This window comes from Curcuma longa, chromosome 8, assembly GCF_044706935.1.
Source record: "Curcuma longa cultivar G26 ecotype Majalengka, Jawa Barat chromosome 8, ITB_CL_G26_1.1, whole genome shotgun sequence".
NCBI classification, from domain to species: Eukaryota; Viridiplantae; Streptophyta; class Magnoliopsida; order Zingiberales; family Zingiberaceae; genus Curcuma; species Curcuma longa.
In genome coordinates this window covers 9,181,910-9,199,102 of record NC_133868.1, presented here as the reverse complement: position 1 = coordinate 9,199,102, position 17,193 = coordinate 9,181,910, and the positions used below count along the sequence as shown (strand labels likewise).

Here is a 17,193-nt window from a genome sequence, read left to right as displayed (position 1 = left end):
TAAATATCTTAAATGAACCCCTACATCTGGTACTTTTTGAAATTTTTTTTTATAGCTCAAATATCCATGCTCAAATTTAAAAACACGAGTGACTCAACAGTCCATATGCATGGATGATCTACTGGGACCTTATAATCTTTTAGCTTCCTACAAGATTACCAACAACTTATGAGATTATAAGTTGTTCAATCAGAAAATTGAAATCTCTTGGAGAACTGATCCATAAAATCATCGAATTCCTCATGACCTTCGAACACCTGTCGTCCTCGTTGCTTCCACTTGAGCAGTCTATGGTGAAGATCCGACTTCATTTCTCTTGTTGCAACTGCATCGATCTGTTCCTCCTCGAGCTTAAGCAGCATTCTGATGCAATGTATCAGAAACATACCAGTCTTGTGTTTCATCTGGCTAACAAAATCAATCCTATCATCTTCGCCATCAAATAGCAGCACTGACATGTCCTCAACTGTCTCTAACAAATCAATCACCATACGAGCTCCACTGATAGCACACTTGCGTGCATTGCCTTGGCAGTTACTTTCTGTAGAGGTCCATAACTCTTTTGATTTCATTATTTTTCCAGTAGCAGCATATTGCAGCAGCATCTCACATCCTCTTTCATCTAGACAATTGGGTGACACGAACAATAAGCCTATAGGAACTCTTGCAAATAATAAATTAGGCTTCATGGTTTGACCGTCTTTTGATGTTAATACAGCTTCAACATCACTGTTGGTGATCTTAGTGCATAATCTAACAAGAATACCATTAAAGTTCTCAAGCCATGCTTGAATATCCAAGCTACTGATTGATTGAAAGGTCATATGACGCTTTGCAATATCACTGACATTTGGTATCTTCAGTTTTTTAGTGCGGCAAAGAACATGTTTGAATCCGATATCTGTGTCTGCTCTTTCTTCCTTGGCAGATTTTAGGTCATGTTTCAAAATATAAGATTCTGATAATTCAACTATACCTTTTGCCAGTATATCACGAGCTATATCAGCTGGGTCTAAAATCCAGGAGATGAAGTAAATAGCAGCATCATGCAGTTCCACATAATTCACTGTCTCGGTTCTCAAAATACTATGTAGAGCTGAAGGTAAGTGGGCTTCGCATCTACTTTTCAAGAAGATTAATGCAATTGCAAAGTAGAACCAAACAGGAAAGTCCAACAAAACTGCCCTGCAGAATAAAATTTTAAAATTGGTTGATGGTCAGTGCATATCATAACTGAAAAGGCAAGATGCTCCAGCTAACAGAAGTTAGCATGCACTTACCAGGCCGAATTGCAACCAACTAGATCAACGAAATTCCCATGATTGCAACTATTATCTGAAGTCAACAAGGAAGCAACTCTTGCCTTTATGTAACAAACAAGCTGCAGGAAACTTTTGCACGATAACTGCCCGGTTAAAATGGCCAACAGTTCATGATGTCTGTTGGAGAAATAGGCATAGGAACATGGAAGTTTCAGTCCCACTTCAGCAGGCAGTTGCCACCACATAGGCCTTGATAGTATATCTAGTACCGATGCAACAATTCCGACCTTAAGATTAAGTGAGGATGCCAAACCCCTGACAAATGACCCAATACTAAAACACATGAAAGAAAATAACTGGTGCAAAAGAAGAAGACATTAACACATGTTTGGCTCATGGAATGGGATAAATAGAGTAGGGATAATATATGTATTACATTGTTTGGTTCATGAAATGAAATGGAATAGGACATTCACAGGAATTCTTTTAAGAGGAAGAGAAAGATGGAACTGGTGAACTTACAAGGACATAAAAGGATAAATAAAAATTATACCTCACAACTGGAATTGACAGAATGATAAAGATCGAAGGAGATACAGCACAGGAGAGAAATATTATGGCAGGATTTAGTTGCTTTTCTTAGTCGAACTTCGAGGACAATTTAAGGGCATAATTCCATAATTATATACAAATGCCATAATGAAAATGGAACTTACGTGGATATGAACCATCTATGTAGCATGGCTCTTGTTTCTAGAAAGACAGTAGAAGAAGTTACTAGGCATATTATCACATTACGCCAACTAACCCGATCATGCAATTCTTTCTTCAGACACAGGAAAGGTCTTCGAACACATTCCTGTAATATTTCTGAGATGTCTTTTTTCAAAATCATTGGATCAAGATACCAAAAGAGTAACCTATCACAAAACAAGCATAAAGGAAAGAATTCAATTATGAGAGGAGGCAAATTTTCAGTTGTCAGTAGTAAGATTTATCATCAATACAACAAAAACATAAAAGATCTATTCCCTAGGATCTTAACCCAAATCATAAAACTAGAAATTAATGTGATACAAAAAATTTTCATTGCAACTATATTTAAACAACTTTCATAAAGTTCACTGCTTTGTTCACATGTGTGCTGCCCACCATATATGTACTGTGTAGACCTGTGATGACCAACCACATAACAGATGCAAGTTTAGCAACTGTATGCATCCTAGACAATTGAAATTACTTAACAAACTATCTTTGTTGAATAAAACAATCTATACAAGTCCTATCATGCACATTTAAATAAAGTAAGAAAGAGCACAAGAGTGTTCCAATATAGAACCTCGAGAAAGGTTAATAGATTGATATAAACTCCCATCTTGACAATTTGATGAGTACTAATAATGCTAGCAATGTTTCAAAAAATCTGTAACATTGGATTATAACAGTAATGATAAGTTCGCTTTAAGCAGGAATACTAATTTGTATCATTTTTTTTACAATTTCAATATGCACGACACCTATACCGAGAATGTAGAATGACAAAGATTGGGAGGGGGGGGGGGGGGGGGGGGGGGGGGGGGGGGGGGGGATGCTACAGATCTATGCCATAACAATTATGTTATTTGGACTTGGACTTGGGATCGAGTGTCCATACTACGTTGGAATCAAGTGTTAGACACATGAAGACATCAAAGAAGGCTCCAAATTTTGGGCATGGGAACACATCAAATCTAAAGTAAAACATTAATATTAATCTAATTAGTTAAAATTAATGTACTAAACTAATAATATAAATCAAGAAATATAAATTAGATAAGATAATTATAAGTATCAATTACTATAATTTATAACTTATTTACATAATTATATAGCATAAGTCTTAGTTGTATAAGTTATCATAAGTTATCATAAGTTATAATATAGCTTATGGATACAAGTTAAATATCTTATAATAGCTTATGTTAACTTAAATAGCTTATGTTAACTTAAACATTATAACCTAATCATAATTTTTCAGTCTATTTTGGCATGAGCAGAGAGATGCATCGAACTCCATGTGATAGTTGTCTTCTCTTCCTTTTAACAATGTGACCAGTCTATCACCTATGAAACCAGTGGCAGTAGGCAGGTTTCCTCCCTACTTCTCATAGAAGTGTCTGGTTGCCTGGATTCATTTCATATCCTTATCTGCATTGTTGCGTGTTGACATAGGTATGGGAAGGGTAACCTGTAAGTGCAAGTAACATAAGATAAAACAAACTAGGCGAAGAGGGATCTGTTATCCCAAGCTTGTATTTCAGTTTGATGAAGCTAATAGGTTTTAGCCTTGGATTACATATGTTCCTAAAATATGAATAATCAAGATAGAAAGCATCAATCTCAACAAAGAGAGGAACCCCAGTGGAATATGTGTTGTTGAGTAGAATAACCCAATCAAAGTTCTGTTAGATTTTTGGCTGTGTATCTATTGTGTACCTTCTTTTTTCATGTTCTTCTTTCATTGAAACTGGTAGTATTCTAGTTATAAGGAAAATGTTTTCCTTGAAAATGATAACTAATGGCGGCACATAAAAATCATCACTAGTCACCACAGAAAAGGACTGCATGATTAAAAAGAGCTATTATTTTAATTTAGTGAAACCACCATGAAGACTTGGAGTACATAAAACTCAATGAATTTTAGCATGATGGGTAATAACATTTAACCTTAGTCTCCAACATTTATAAAATTATGGTATACTAGAACAGTCATTTAAATTCAGTTCTGTAAGGAATTGAAAAGCTCAATTGATAAGAATAGTCCTGTAAGGGTAAGTGACACCCATGCTGACTAAAGATAAGCATACCTTATTTGAGATTTATTTCCCACATTGAATGTTTCATTGGACAAATTGCAAATAAGCTTTGAGAGTTCAGTTTGCAAATCAAAATACAAGTCTTTTTCTTCCAAGGAGCCTATGGATGACGAAGGAAGTAAATTTTGACATATAGACGATGATATCACAGCCTTTATTGTAGCATATAGAAGTGCATGGGAATCTCCTGCACCTGAAGGGAAGTAATGAGAAAGACAGGAAGTGTATACAAACAGTAATAGAAAGATGGACTACTGCACAAAACAAATACAAAGATGAACATAGCTTATAAAATCCCAGTAAAAAAATTAAGCATTCGATGCTCTGGTGATTTTTGTTATGATGTTATTCTGTACTTTTATACTTGACAAGAAATATTTGATAACTGATCAAATGATCAATGACAGAAAAAATGAGCGAGAAAGAGAAGGATATAACCGAGGGTAAATAAAAATCTAAAGGTGAGATCCAAGAGAAGCAACTCAAGGTAGGAAAGAAAGAAATTCTTAGTCCATTACGTTTCAGAAAATGAATAATCTATATCAGTATGGCCTACCCCAACAACAAGCAATAAGATAGTCTAATTACCTTCAAATAAGATTCTGTTTCAAAGATTTATAAACAATATACCAAAATGAGGAAAATTGCAAATGTCAAACAGTATTTTCGTTCAGTGAGTAGAAAGATCGTGCTTAATACATCCCTTGGGGGTCGAGCTAGGGTTTGTTACATTTCCCATGGGGTTGTAAGACGCATCAAATAAGTAATATCACTATAAAACTTCAATTTGATTGCCCTACGGCTCAGATTATATTGCAACATGACTATTGAAAAAAATGCGAACTACAGAGAAAAGTAAAAATGTTAAAATGCGCAACAAAAAAAAGAACTGTAGGAAGTTAGCATAAAGATAACCTAAGAAATCTAGTCAGTCGACAAAAATAATTTTAATTTAAAAGAAAGGTAAGGGAAAAAATGATGAGGACCGAACCACAATGGCCGCTCAAACAATTCAAAACGTCAGCGCAAACTCGGATCAAGCTAACACAATCTCTGGTAGAGAACGAGGTCCCGATCCCCAAAAATTCCTCATCCTTTCTACCTAGAGTCCGTAAAACCTTGCAGGAAATGGAGGATGAGAGCAAGCTAATCATGGAATCAACGAGGCACTCAATCCTAACTCTGTGCAGCTGGAAGAACAACAGAAGCCATTAAGCGAAACCACTATCAAGCATCCAGCGGCTGTTCACAAGGAAAAGAGAATAAAGAAGCACGGGAACACCTCCGCATCTCTGAAGCACATAAGGGAGAGCGCTGCGTTCAAAACCCTAAGCCCAGAGTCGTCGTCATAGCCGAGTGAGGCGGAAAGGGAGGATATAGCCGCCGTGGTCTCAGCATCGTCGTTGTCGCCGGCACCTCCCTCTCCTTTGAATCGATGAACGCGGGAGGCGATCTTCGCGAAGATGCGCACGATTTCGGCCGGCGAGGCGGCCATCGATCACGAAGGGAGGGGCGGGAAAACACAGCGTTCAGAGCGCCGTCGCGTTCAAGAAGCGGATCCTGGCATCCAATCTCCACGCGTGGCGTTTCCAGGAGCGACAGGTAAGCAGCCAACTCTGCGAATCCGGCAGTCTCGCCCATTTAAACAACATTGTTTTTTTTTTTTTTCATCTATAAATTTATATAATAACTATGAAATTAAAATAAATAAAAATTTATATTATCACAAAATCAAGATTTAAATAAATAATAATAATATCATACCAATATACAAGATAAAATAATAAAATAAAATACTTTTTTAATTAAAATTAAATATAAAACACCCTTAATCGATTTAAAAATATATGTAGCAATTTGAATTTTATTCAAACTTAAAAATTTTAAATTTAAATTTAAATTATAATTTAAATGAATCAAACTCACTCTTTTATTAAATTTTTTATTTTAATTTTAAAATAAATAAATAAACTTTTTTTAACTTACAAACCAACTCAAATCCACCGTGAACCACCCACACAGATCACAAACCTAAATAGGTCAACTCATCTAAATATATCTTAAAATAAATTAATAAAATTTCAACTCAACTCATCTAAATTACTTACAAATCAACTAAACAAATCCAATTTAAATTAACAGCTATTTTACCCATCTATTCATTTTTTTCAATAAAAAATAAATTTAGAATTTAATTCATTTCTTTAAACCGAATTGCAGATCAAAGCGACAAGCCATTTACGATCCACAATAACTTGGGCCATTGCAGTCAAACTAAAGCCAGAATTTGAATCTCAACCAAAAATAATACAACCAACTAATGGATATCACAATAGTCCCATCAAGCAGGAGAAAAAAAACAGAAAACTGCAACAATCTTCAAGTACACCATTAACTATAGAAGACCAACAAACCGAAAGGGACCCAGATACAACGATAGCAGAATAAAAGACTGTTCTTTTCAAAAATTATGCTCTGCTTCTTCCTCAGAAACTCCAGGCCAAAAGATACTGAATCCATTACCGAACACCTTGTAGGAGGACATGTTTACTGCTGCTTGCACTCGGCTGGCCGTTCAGCTTGCTCCCCTCCGCTCTTCTGCACATTCATTAAACCGTGATGTTGAAATTTATTCATAGGCACTACGGATATGGCAAAGATAAACGATGCGGGGGTCAGTGTACCTTGTGCCCTGAAGCTGACTGCTCGTGACATTAAAAAAAATGGTGAAAGCGAGTCAGTATCCAAACAATATCAAGGTGTAAGAACTAAGATGATGAAGAATGTAGGGGCATTTGAAGTGATACCTTTTTCTTGGACTTTCTTTTTTCATCTTCATCCTCGTCCTCATCTTCATCATCTTCCTCATCGTCCTCATCCTCATCCTCTTCTTCCTCATCGTCCTCATCTTCCCCATCCTCTTCGTCTTCTATTTCTAGGTCTTCGTCTTGGACAGCATCCCCCGTGAACCATGAAACTGCATGGGGAATTATCTTGTCTTTAATTGTGGACCTGCAGGTAAACAAATACAACTTATTGTGGTATTGTCCAGACGCTGCGTATTAAAAAATTAAATAAACAAAATTTAGAAAAAAAAAAATCAACCAAATTATATTTAGTAAAGAATACAAGCAGTATTAATAAATAGATCCTCCAAATACAGTCACATTCTTTAATTAAAATTTTTTAGGCGTGAAACGAAGTAAACAATTGGATTACCCAATATCATAATCTACTTCCATCTGACTTTGCAATTGCTCAGCCTGTCAAAAGGAGGAAAACGAGGTTATAGCGTTGCCGTTCTGCTATATATTTTTTTCTTACTAATATCTTTCCCAATGCTGATGATAACTTACTGTATCCTCATCAATATCTGCATCATCATCAGGTACTTGTGGTGGATTGAAGAAGTTGAAAAAACTCTCACAATCTTCAGTTTTTGTTATGGGTTTAGCATTCTTAGAGCCCTTCTTGGGTTTCTTTTTAAGAATCTTTTGGGTCAAGCATTTTCCTGGAAGCCATTCAATTTCAGTTCTGCAATAGAAAGTAATAATTCAAGAGAAATCAGTAAAAGACCAGCATTGGTAATGTGTATGTACAGTTGAATAGAAAAATGATGTACCCGATGGCTTTCTCTAAGATCGGTTCATCTTCATCAATCATATGATATGTTTTTGTCAGAACAGTGTTTCTAAAGAAAGGGTTTGTATCAAAGAAAAATTCAAGTTTAAAACCCTTGGGCTCATCAATTCTGCACCATTTTATATCCTTTAGATATTTCAGGGCTTCTTCATCACGTTCTTGAATCTAGTTACAAAGGAAAAGTAATAAAATAATCACAGTAGCAAATAAACTAAAATGATAAAGGAGTGCAATTCTCTATTCACTTACCTCCTCTGCTAGCACTTCATTTGTTTTCATAGCAGTAAGCCAAAAGCTAGGCACACCTTTTTCTAAAACATCAAACAAATAACATCTAAATAAAGGCACCAACAGAAAATATTTGACATTCAAATTGCATTAAAAACCTTCATTAGCTTTGTCGCTTTCATCTGCAGATTCAACTTTATTGCCTTCAACTTCAACAGCGCCATTTACAATGTCATACCTCTGTAAAGCATGTATCCATGTCAGCAAATATCATATCGTACACAATATTCAATATCAGCATTCACAAAACTACATGATCCAATAAGGATCACAGAGATAATTGACCTTTAGCTCATCTCACAGTGTAGTTTAGTAGTAAAACAATCATATCGAGAGTATGGAACAGAAAGTGTACCTTTGCATACAATGGCTCATAAAATTTCTGGTATTTGGCCTCGAGTGCAGCCCTCTCTTCAAAAAACTTAGCCTCAAGCTCATCATGTTGACTCTAGAAAAAAGAAAGTAATGCAGATGCTGCATCAGTAATCTAAAACCCAAAAGCCACAGTAGCAAAGCAGAGCATTTGTTGATACAAAAAAAAAAGAACAACATGTGTTACCTTTAGAATGAAATTAAAGACTAATCAAAGCATTTTAAAGAATATCAAGTATAGCTTTTTGATAAACAATTTTATTTTCTTGATTCCCTATGTGAGGTTCATGTTTATCCTGGTGCTATCAATCCTGCAACTTCATGTCTTTCTCAGTGCTACGTCAATCCCTATGCAAGGTTCATGTTTTTTTCCAATGTTACATCAGCACATGGAACTAATTGACAAAAGGAAAGATTGTCATTCAAATTGTAGATGACCACATAGACACATTAGTTAATAACATAATGGCAATCTACTAATATATTTAAGAGTAAGATTACTTAAAAACATTAAAAATCTGTGATTGTATATAGGGGTGACTTAATGTATCCTGCTGTATAAACATCTAGATTTAAATTAAATAAATTGCAATGGACCACCATAAATTGCGTAGTTAATGTATTGGTCCTCATCAGATCAGTAAAAAAAAATGATCATATCAAAGGTACAGTTTAACAAATCATGGTTTCATACCATTAGTAACTGAGAAAAGTACAATTAAATTGGCCATGTGACGCCAGATAAACACTTCAGACAATCTAGGGTACAATTGAGAATAAATGAATTGCCTTTTTGTAGCACATGGAATTTGGAATATTAGCTGAATCCACTTTAATCATGTTCTTGCAATGCATAGGCTTTTTAAGTCAAGATTTGTTCAGGTCATAGTTATTTGGGTGGTTACAAGTACAAGCAGGGTATGTTGCTTCAACTCTTCATCCACCTACTTCATTTTACACTCCAAGATTGACACTCTGAATAGGGCAAGGACACTGCCGCCCATATACTGGGTTGTAAAAAAATTAAAAATTAAGGTGTCAAACACCTAGATCAATACTTGTGAAGTTCTAATACATAATATTGGGTTGTGTTTTACCATGTGAGGTACCATGTTCCAGAATAAATACAAAAATAATTACGTACAAATGAAAACAAAAACCAATTTTGCTTCAAGACATAAATCAAGCATGATTTAGTTTGATTTAAATCAAATAGAAAATTTTAATATAAATTTCATCAAATATTATATTAAATTTTATCTTATTATACTTATAAACTCAGATAAATATATAGGTTTAGTATCGTTGCAATCTGATGTCAAAGTCTTCTATTTCTTTCAAACTGAAACAACACTCAACGAGTCAGCCTAATTGATTTACCCCTAAGGGACCTTAATACCGTATCACAAATGCTAGTCCACACCACATTGACTACTCCCTATCCATGCAACTCCAGTCTACGCCATTCCCTTGCATAAACCGACCACATCACCCTTTCTATTCATTATCTCCACAATCCTGCAGTTGTTAACATTTGTCAGCAAGTACACTCAGCCTTCCACTCCATTATGATCTTTATGCTATGGTCAAAGATCTGCCACCTCTCTTCCCATCCTGGCTTTCATCCATATTACTCACGGTCACCCATTTTCAAAAAGTTTACTCCAAGGTTGTTCATTGCCTGCCATAAATATGGTGGCATTACTTCATTCCCCATCATTGGTAAGGTTCCTTCCATTCTTTGGATTTCTTTAATCATTTGACATTCTGTTTTGGATTTGCTCTACATCTTAGATAAATGTTTCCTGCTGACTTTCTTATGTCATCTTCAGATACCAATACAATTAAATGAGTGGCTCAAGGTATATATTAGCATTCATTTTATTTAACCATTTAGAGAATTAGGTATCTGCACATGCAAACAGGATTACGCTTAGGAACAGTGGAATACATGGCCCATCCCTACATGGGACTTTAACAAAAATCAATAACACAAGAAAAAGATGCAGACCTGAGGTCATCCTTATTGCCATTGTAACACAAATAAAAAAAAATGAAGGCACAACAGTTAAGGATCACTATATTGGCAGCTTACTGTTATACCTCACTGTAAATCTTTGAGTGACAGCATTAGATTGACCTATGGGAAATATTATTCATTTAGACAACAGATCCATTTGAAATCACATAACCTCCTTGAAACCCCTTGAAGTGAAAAGTTCAATCTTTGCTGTTTGAGAGGCCCATTTTAGTTCCAGTTCATTGAGAACTTCCAAGTTGAGCGCTTTGAGGCGTGATGTAGGAAAGGGATATGGTTTCTGAATGAAACAAGGAATCAATAGCCAGCACCATTCACATTTTTTGTTCCCTTAAGTAAATGGTGTATGCCTTCTAGTATACACTTATCTCTCCACAACAATACAGAAACTGCAACTAAATCCAATGAGCAAAACCAATGTCCTAGCACCAACATTGGCAGGAATTTTGAAGAAAATGTGCACATTCAAAGCCCGCATTATGTGGTTCATATAGTGTGTAGGCATAGTGCTTATGCATTTTCATATTACATAATACTTGTTCTTCAACTGGCTCATCCAAGCCAAGCAAGAAACCTTAATTTTGTGTTAGTAGTCCACAATATAACAAATCAAGTTATGGTTAGTCCATTGTAAATATAAACAATCAAAACACAACAAGAACAAAATCCTTAACCACAAATGAGACAAGCACAAAAGAAATATGACTTAGAAGAAAAGTCATGTTTCAATTGAACTTAACATGAGATCTAGTTATAGTAGCTAAGAAGCTACTAAATAAGATCCATAAATTAAATTTCACATAAATGGTAACAGAAATCAAATAGCCACCATGAAGGGCGTGGAATGTGAAAGCTACAAGGAATCATCATGATCATAATGGTGTAATATCAAAAAGACTAAAAGATCAATAATCTGATAAAATCATTAGCAGAAGCTGTTGCATAGGTGTACACTTTCAATAAATGGTAGTGTTAACAATTTGAATCATTGCATTATCCACCATTCTGTGGAGTTATATTAGATTTTACATGTATGACTAATGAACTATTTGATTATGATATTTGTGTATTTTCATTCAAAAAATATGTTACAAGGATCAAAGATGCATCTTTGTAAAAGCATAGCCTACATGAACTTGTCAATGACCCAACCGCTTACCACTGTCACACACTTTTTAATATTTATTCTACAATATTAGAAAAAAAAACAGAGCAAGCACCATTATTGTCGTTCCCAAGTTCAATGGTCAAGTCAAGTTGGTAGGTAACAGCTGGAGGTAAAGCAACCAAGTTTGTGCAGCATTCAACAATCTACCAAACAAATAAGGACTAAAAGGAAAATGAGTTTGAACAGACTATTTTCAGAGCCACAACGACCCCAACTATCAGGAGCTGAAAAATAAAACAAATAAGCAAGAGAGATGATGGCATTCTTGACTCTTTTTTCATAAATAGAAATCTAAATAAACCTACTTAGAGTCATATATCATACCAGGACTTAAATTTTGAGGGACAAGATAATTGCTAGTATCCTCAATAACAACACCACAAAACAACCAAAATAAAGAGATCATCCATATACATTAACAGACGTGGAAAAAATGTCGAGTTTAGTGAAAAAGAGAACCTGAATCTCCCTCAAAAACTCGACACGTTTCTTAACAGCCGGGCTGAGCGTCTCCAAGACATCAGTATGTTTCCCTGCCAGACTCTGGAGCTTGTCCTGCATCTCAAAAAAAAGAACCATTAAGAAACATCTATCCATGTATTCTCCTCCAAATCTTCCAAAACTCAAACACGGTTCATTCCAAAACGCACCTTTAGAGCATTGACTAGACCAGCTCTATCCTCCGCACTCAAAGCTGCAAAAATAAGCCAGTCCAACATCAGAACCAAACAAGAACGTGGAGAAACAGGACGAGTGAAGAAAATATGATCAAGTAAGATGGAGACCGGCGCCGAGATCGGCGAGATTAAGGCCGTCTTGCTGCTTTGCGTTGCTCATCTTCGCTATCCGCCGCCGCCGCCCCTCTCGAGATGAGAAGCTTCAAAGAGAAAACCCTAGGCGCGGGGTTACGAGTGGCAAATTGCAATTGAGAGGCTTGAAGGCGAGAGATGCGGTGGATCTTTATATCCGGCAACCGCAGAAGGCAAAGATTAAAGCATGTTGACCAAATTCACACCCACTATTTTACCCGTACTTCTATTGGATAAAAATATGATCGTAACTCGGGTGCGTATTTCCAGACGTCCCCCAAATCTACACTGCGAAACTGGCAAGATTTTAGGGCTTGGTCGTTGGCGGGCCGATTGAATTCGGATCCTTTCGGCCCAATTTAATTGGTCCGTTCAATTTCAAGGCCAATATCCAGGTTGGCCTATTTAATTTTTGTTATACCTTAATATCGATGAATGTTATTTTCTTTTGAATAATTATCCCTTTTTTCTTTAAGTAATTAGTTATTTCCCACTAAGAGTTGTAGTAGTCTTTGTGATCTATTTAAGGTTTACGCTCTTCATATGCTGAAGTAACTGCCTTTTGAGATGGAGAGTGTCGGGGAGCTCAGCAAAGTTCCTCTTATACTTAATCACCATGATACCATAAAAATAGTAAAGTGGTAATGAAGAAACTGAAAAGTAAATAGATAGTAGAGGTTAGATTTGTTAATAGTAGTTATAGAGTCAATTATGTGATGATTGACTAGGAACTTTTGTATCATATTCTATTATTAATAAAGATAAAGTTTGGTTATTATATTCACTTCATATTTGTGTCAAATGACTAAATATAATAATGTCCTTAAGTAGTAGGTTCTAATCTATATCATATCAATTAGTTGAATTGATAGTGAGATAATGTAGAAAATATTACTCTTAACTATTCATAGTCAAGTATTAATATTCAATGACAATATTAATGCATCAGACTAGCATGTAGGTCAATTGATGATTTGATCTCACAAGTTATGGATATGTGATATCATATTGACACATGGATATATATTAGAAAATATATACTGAATTGACCCGCTATGAGAAAGTTTTATGGATCGTTATATGAGTGTCATAAACTTTCTCGTGTGGCTATTGGTATGAATAGTCCTTAGATCTGAAGTCACTACAGTTCCCTACCTAAGAAGTTGTGTACTTTGGTATCGTCAGACGTCACCCGTAACAGGATGAACTATAAAGGCGATCACTGGGTATGCAACGAATTATGCGGAGAGATGTGAGTGATGTAAATGAGATCTATCCCTCCCATATGACAAGAGTGATATCTGTGGACCCCTTGATCGAGTAGGACTATTAAATGCATGACTATGCTCAAATAAGTCAATATAAGATATTGAGCTCATTTGCTTGAGTGATCGTCTACTTGGGGATCAAGAAATACAAATATTGATATCGAGGATGACACAGTCTATGTCTCACTGATCAATTTAGATATCGAGGATAGAAAGACATCATCATACATTATAATAGTCACGAAAATGTTAGGTTAGATCTCGATTTTCTCGTCACTTGGGTAACAATGATGCATTGTTAGATGTCACTTATTGCTTATGTGTCTAAAGTGGTTTAGACACATTACCAACGTTATGAGAACCTATTTAGTCACACACAAAGGACGCGATGCTTCGGAGATTGATTGATTTTAGTTTGACTAAAATATGATCCGAATTGGATTAATTGAGTTAGATTTAAGTGAACTAAATTGGATTATGGGATTGAATCTAATTTAAGTTAAACTCATTTAGATTAGACTCAACCAAATTTGAATGAGACATTAATTCATTAAAATATTTAATGAATTAATAATAGAGGAAGACCAAAAGTTTTTCTCTTCAATGAAGAGAAGATGAAGAGTCAACATGAAAAACATGTGCTCTATTTATGTTTTAATTGATTTTAATGTGGAGAAGTTAAAGAGGTAAAAATCTTTTATATTCATGAGATGATTTTTTTTTCATATAAAAAAAGATTTTTTTACACTTTTCAAGAAGAACAAGACATTTTTGAGCTCTCTTCTCTCTCTTGGCCAAACATCCCTTTTCTTCCTCCTTCTTGTTTTGATCAAATCTCTTTGTGTGGCTAGCACCACAAAAGCGATTCTTCTCCGAAGCTTGAGATTGTGTTCGTGTGGATACGCATAGAGGCACGGACGCTTGAACGTATAAAAGATCCGGCTAACTGAGGACGAGCGGGATAAGCGAAGGGCACACTTCAAAGCTATAGATCTATTAGATAGATAAATCAAACTTTATACGAGTTTTCTTTTGTATGAATCACTCGTTAGGATCTTATTTCTACTGTAAATTTTATTGTTTATTGCATAGGATTCCCTACAAGATTATCATATCATTACTAACCTTAATATTTATAGAAAACTATTGGAATGATATGATTCCGGGTTGCAAGTCATGTGTGGATCGTGTCCAATTATAACACGTAAGTAACCGAGTTGGAGCCAAGCCGTATAAGCTAGAGATGTTGTTCTAAAAGGGGAACACTATTCTAAAGAATCATAGACACTTTATGGTTTCTTGTAGGATGAGATTTGACTTGTGAGCTCACAAGGAGTAAGGAAAGAGTGCACCCAATTGGAAGCTAACTTCTATTTCTTGTATCTATCCTGCTAAGCATGATATAGTTTCAATCACTGCAAGACCATCCACAACTTGTTTCTCGTCTTATCTTAACATCTTGTGCTCCAATCATCAAGCAAGAAGCTGTAGAAAATTAAATCTGAGCCTGAAGTAGTGTTTTCCTAAGGAAGCAAGTAGATGTGTCTGTGTTCATAAAAGATATTTGCCAAGTACTTTTCGATAGATTAGAACAGGATACTGAACATGGATGCATGTGGATAGTTGAACCCCATTAATGGACAACTGAACCTCATTATCAGTTGATTCAATTGGATGGATATCCAACAAAAATCAGTTTTTTTTATGTTCCACTTGCATGGATGTTCAGTATCCTGCCTTCGATCAAGAAATAATTTAATCGAATTGACGATCTAATTCCTGACTTTACATGCTTAAATGTAAGTTAACAATAACTTACCATCACACAATGAAATCCTCATTATCCGGTGATTTGTCACCTAGGACTAAATTAGGGTGCTACATCTTTAATTTCATTAGGATATTTGGCATCAATTGTTGCTTGGAAGAAACAATGACATGGGCTCGAAGATATGTAGATGTGCTTGGAGATGCTTAGCTTCCATATATATACAAAATGCATTCTTTCGTATGTCGTTTTCGATTCCTTTCTCTTTCAATCTTTTTTTGGATGCATTTCAAGAGAAAAAGTTATTGAGCAGTTGAAGAATAGGATGACTTTGTGGACAAGGTTCGAGAAACCATGTCGTTGCAGCTCTATGCTTTGTAAGGGAGGACTATATCTAAAGGCATCTCCTGGATCTTGCTCATGCTATAAATGATAAGAACCAGTGTTCAGCAAGGATTAAGTTGAGATTGTTCAAGCTTAGTTTCACTATAATTGGATGAGATTGCCACTGAATTGATGACCTCAGTCAGTAGTTCATCTTTTTGTCGACTCTTTCTTCTTATCTAAACTGGATAGATATGCTGACTCATGCTTCCGATTGAGTTTCCTCTTTGAAACTCTCTTCATGTTGATAAGAACACACTGCAAACAAATGAAAAGGATGGCACAAAAACATAATCTATGTATTTAGATGGAACTTAGGTGATGATTTAAGTTGAGTGAAAAGATTTATGGCAGAGAATAAGACAGAGGTAAGCAATGGAGCTTAGTAATCTGAGACAGTTATTCGAATAAAATACTACAACTGTGTAAGCTTTGACAAACATCATTTGTCATTGTTCTGCAGTTTATCGGTATCATACTTGTAAAGAAAACCTTGGAATGCATCAGTGTACAGTCTGTTACAGATACAAAATTAGGTGGATGGTCCATAGCTTAACAATGAACAAGGCAGGAGAACCCAGCTGTTAGGGAATCCCTTCTGTAGGGGAGGTGCATGGTGTTTAATTTGCTACACTGGCTGGGACCAGCAATCAATGGCCAGCTACCCTACTTCCAGGCATAAAGGACCCAACAACAAAGGGAAAGAATAAAAGCATAAGAGAGTAGTTGTGAAATATTTTGACGAAAAAGAGGAAGAAAGAACCAAAGATGTGAAACTACATCCAATTGGAGTCTGTACACTGACCTTTCGATGTTTGCTTAGTTCATATATCTATCAAACATGAATGATTATAGGAAATTTTTATGATGCTATAATTGTTTCTTAACTGATGATTTAGAAAGTAAAATATAGAATGGTGCCCCGGGGAAGTTCTTCAAAGACTAAATTATGCAGACAATCAAGTTCAGTTAACTAGCTTTCCATTTTATTATTTATGAATGGCAAGGAATGGTCCTAAGATGTCATTGTCTCTTAAAAAGAACTGATTATTGTTCATTATATGCATCACAAAAAATCTACACCAACCAACACACTCAACTCCATCTTTATCTTCTTAGTAGTAGGAACAAAAAAGTCAGAAATCAAATAGAGAATCAGTGGCATTTGGCATGAGAAGCAACATCAAAGGAGTCTTAATTTAAAGTTTTTATTGTTATTTTTATTCCACAACATTGAAAACAATATGCAACATGATAAGCTTGGTTGTTTTATACAGTTGGTGCAATGTCTTTTTCAATACATTTATGAAGGAACTCATGGAGCATAACAACTTCATTT

At 35.4% G+C, this 17,193-nt stretch overlaps 2 protein-coding genes across 2 annotated transcripts; both read right to left on the bottom strand.

The window, feature by feature from the left end:
- Positions 1–60: 60 nt before the first annotated feature.
- On the bottom strand, positions 61–5,655 carry LOC141833836 (uncharacterized). The gene is made up of 6 exons (XM_074721333.1): positions 5,400–5,655; positions 5,109–5,307; positions 4,109–4,310; positions 1,979–2,182; positions 1,281–1,577; positions 61–1,185 (listed from the first exon to the last, which is right to left on the bottom strand). The coding sequence occupies exons 1-6, from the start codon at positions 5,610–5,612 to the stop codon at positions 186–188; spliced, it is 2,115 nt and encodes a 704-aa protein (XP_074577434.1). The 5' UTR covers positions 5,613–5,655; the 3' UTR covers positions 61–185.
- A 725-nt stretch (positions 5,656–6,380) lies between these two features.
- LOC141833321 (nucleosome assembly protein 1;2) lies at positions 6,381–12,545 on the bottom strand. The gene is made up of 12 exons (XM_074720733.1): positions 12,411–12,545; positions 12,276–12,319; positions 12,085–12,180; positions 8,403–8,495; positions 8,146–8,227; positions 8,009–8,070; positions 7,740–7,924; positions 7,474–7,651; positions 7,337–7,380; positions 6,925–7,129; positions 6,802–6,819; positions 6,381–6,715 (listed from the first exon to the last, which is right to left on the bottom strand). Exons 1-12 carry the CDS (start codon positions 12,460–12,462, stop codon positions 6,665–6,667), a joined length of 1,110 nt encoding a protein of 369 aa, XP_074576834.1. The 5' UTR covers positions 12,463–12,545; the 3' UTR covers positions 6,381–6,664.
- Positions 12,546–17,193: the final 4,648 nt, after the last annotated feature.

What these genes read in the sequence shown, in the direction of transcription:
- LOC141833321 (XM_074720733.1), bottom strand. Translation starts at nt 12,462, where the DNA reads ATGAGCAACGCAAAGCAGCAAGACGGCCTTAATCTCGCCGATCTCGGC. An exon ending in ATGAAGTGCTAGCAGAGGAG is followed by an intron (nt 7,925 to 8,008) that starts GTAAGTGAATAG and finishes CTTTGTAACTAG; the next exon opens with ATTCAAGAACGTGATGAAGA. An exon ending in ATCTTAGAGAAAGCCATCGG is followed by an intron (nt 7,652 to 7,739) that starts GTACATCATTTT and finishes TTTCTATTGCAG; the next exon opens with AACTGAAATTGAATGGCTTC.
- LOC141833836 (XM_074721333.1), bottom strand. Translation starts at nt 5,612, where the DNA reads ATGGCCGCCTCGCCGGCCGAAATCGTGCGCATCTTCGCGAAGATCGCC. An exon ending in GGAAATAAATCTCAAATAAG is followed by an intron (nt 2,183 to 4,108) that starts GTATGCTTATCT and finishes GTTTTGTGATAG; the next exon opens with GTTACTCTTTTGGTATCTTG. An exon ending in GTTGGTTGCAATTCGGCCTG is followed by an intron (nt 1,186 to 1,280) that starts GTAAGTGCATGC and finishes TTTATTCTGCAG; the next exon opens with GGCAGTTTTGTTGGACTTTC.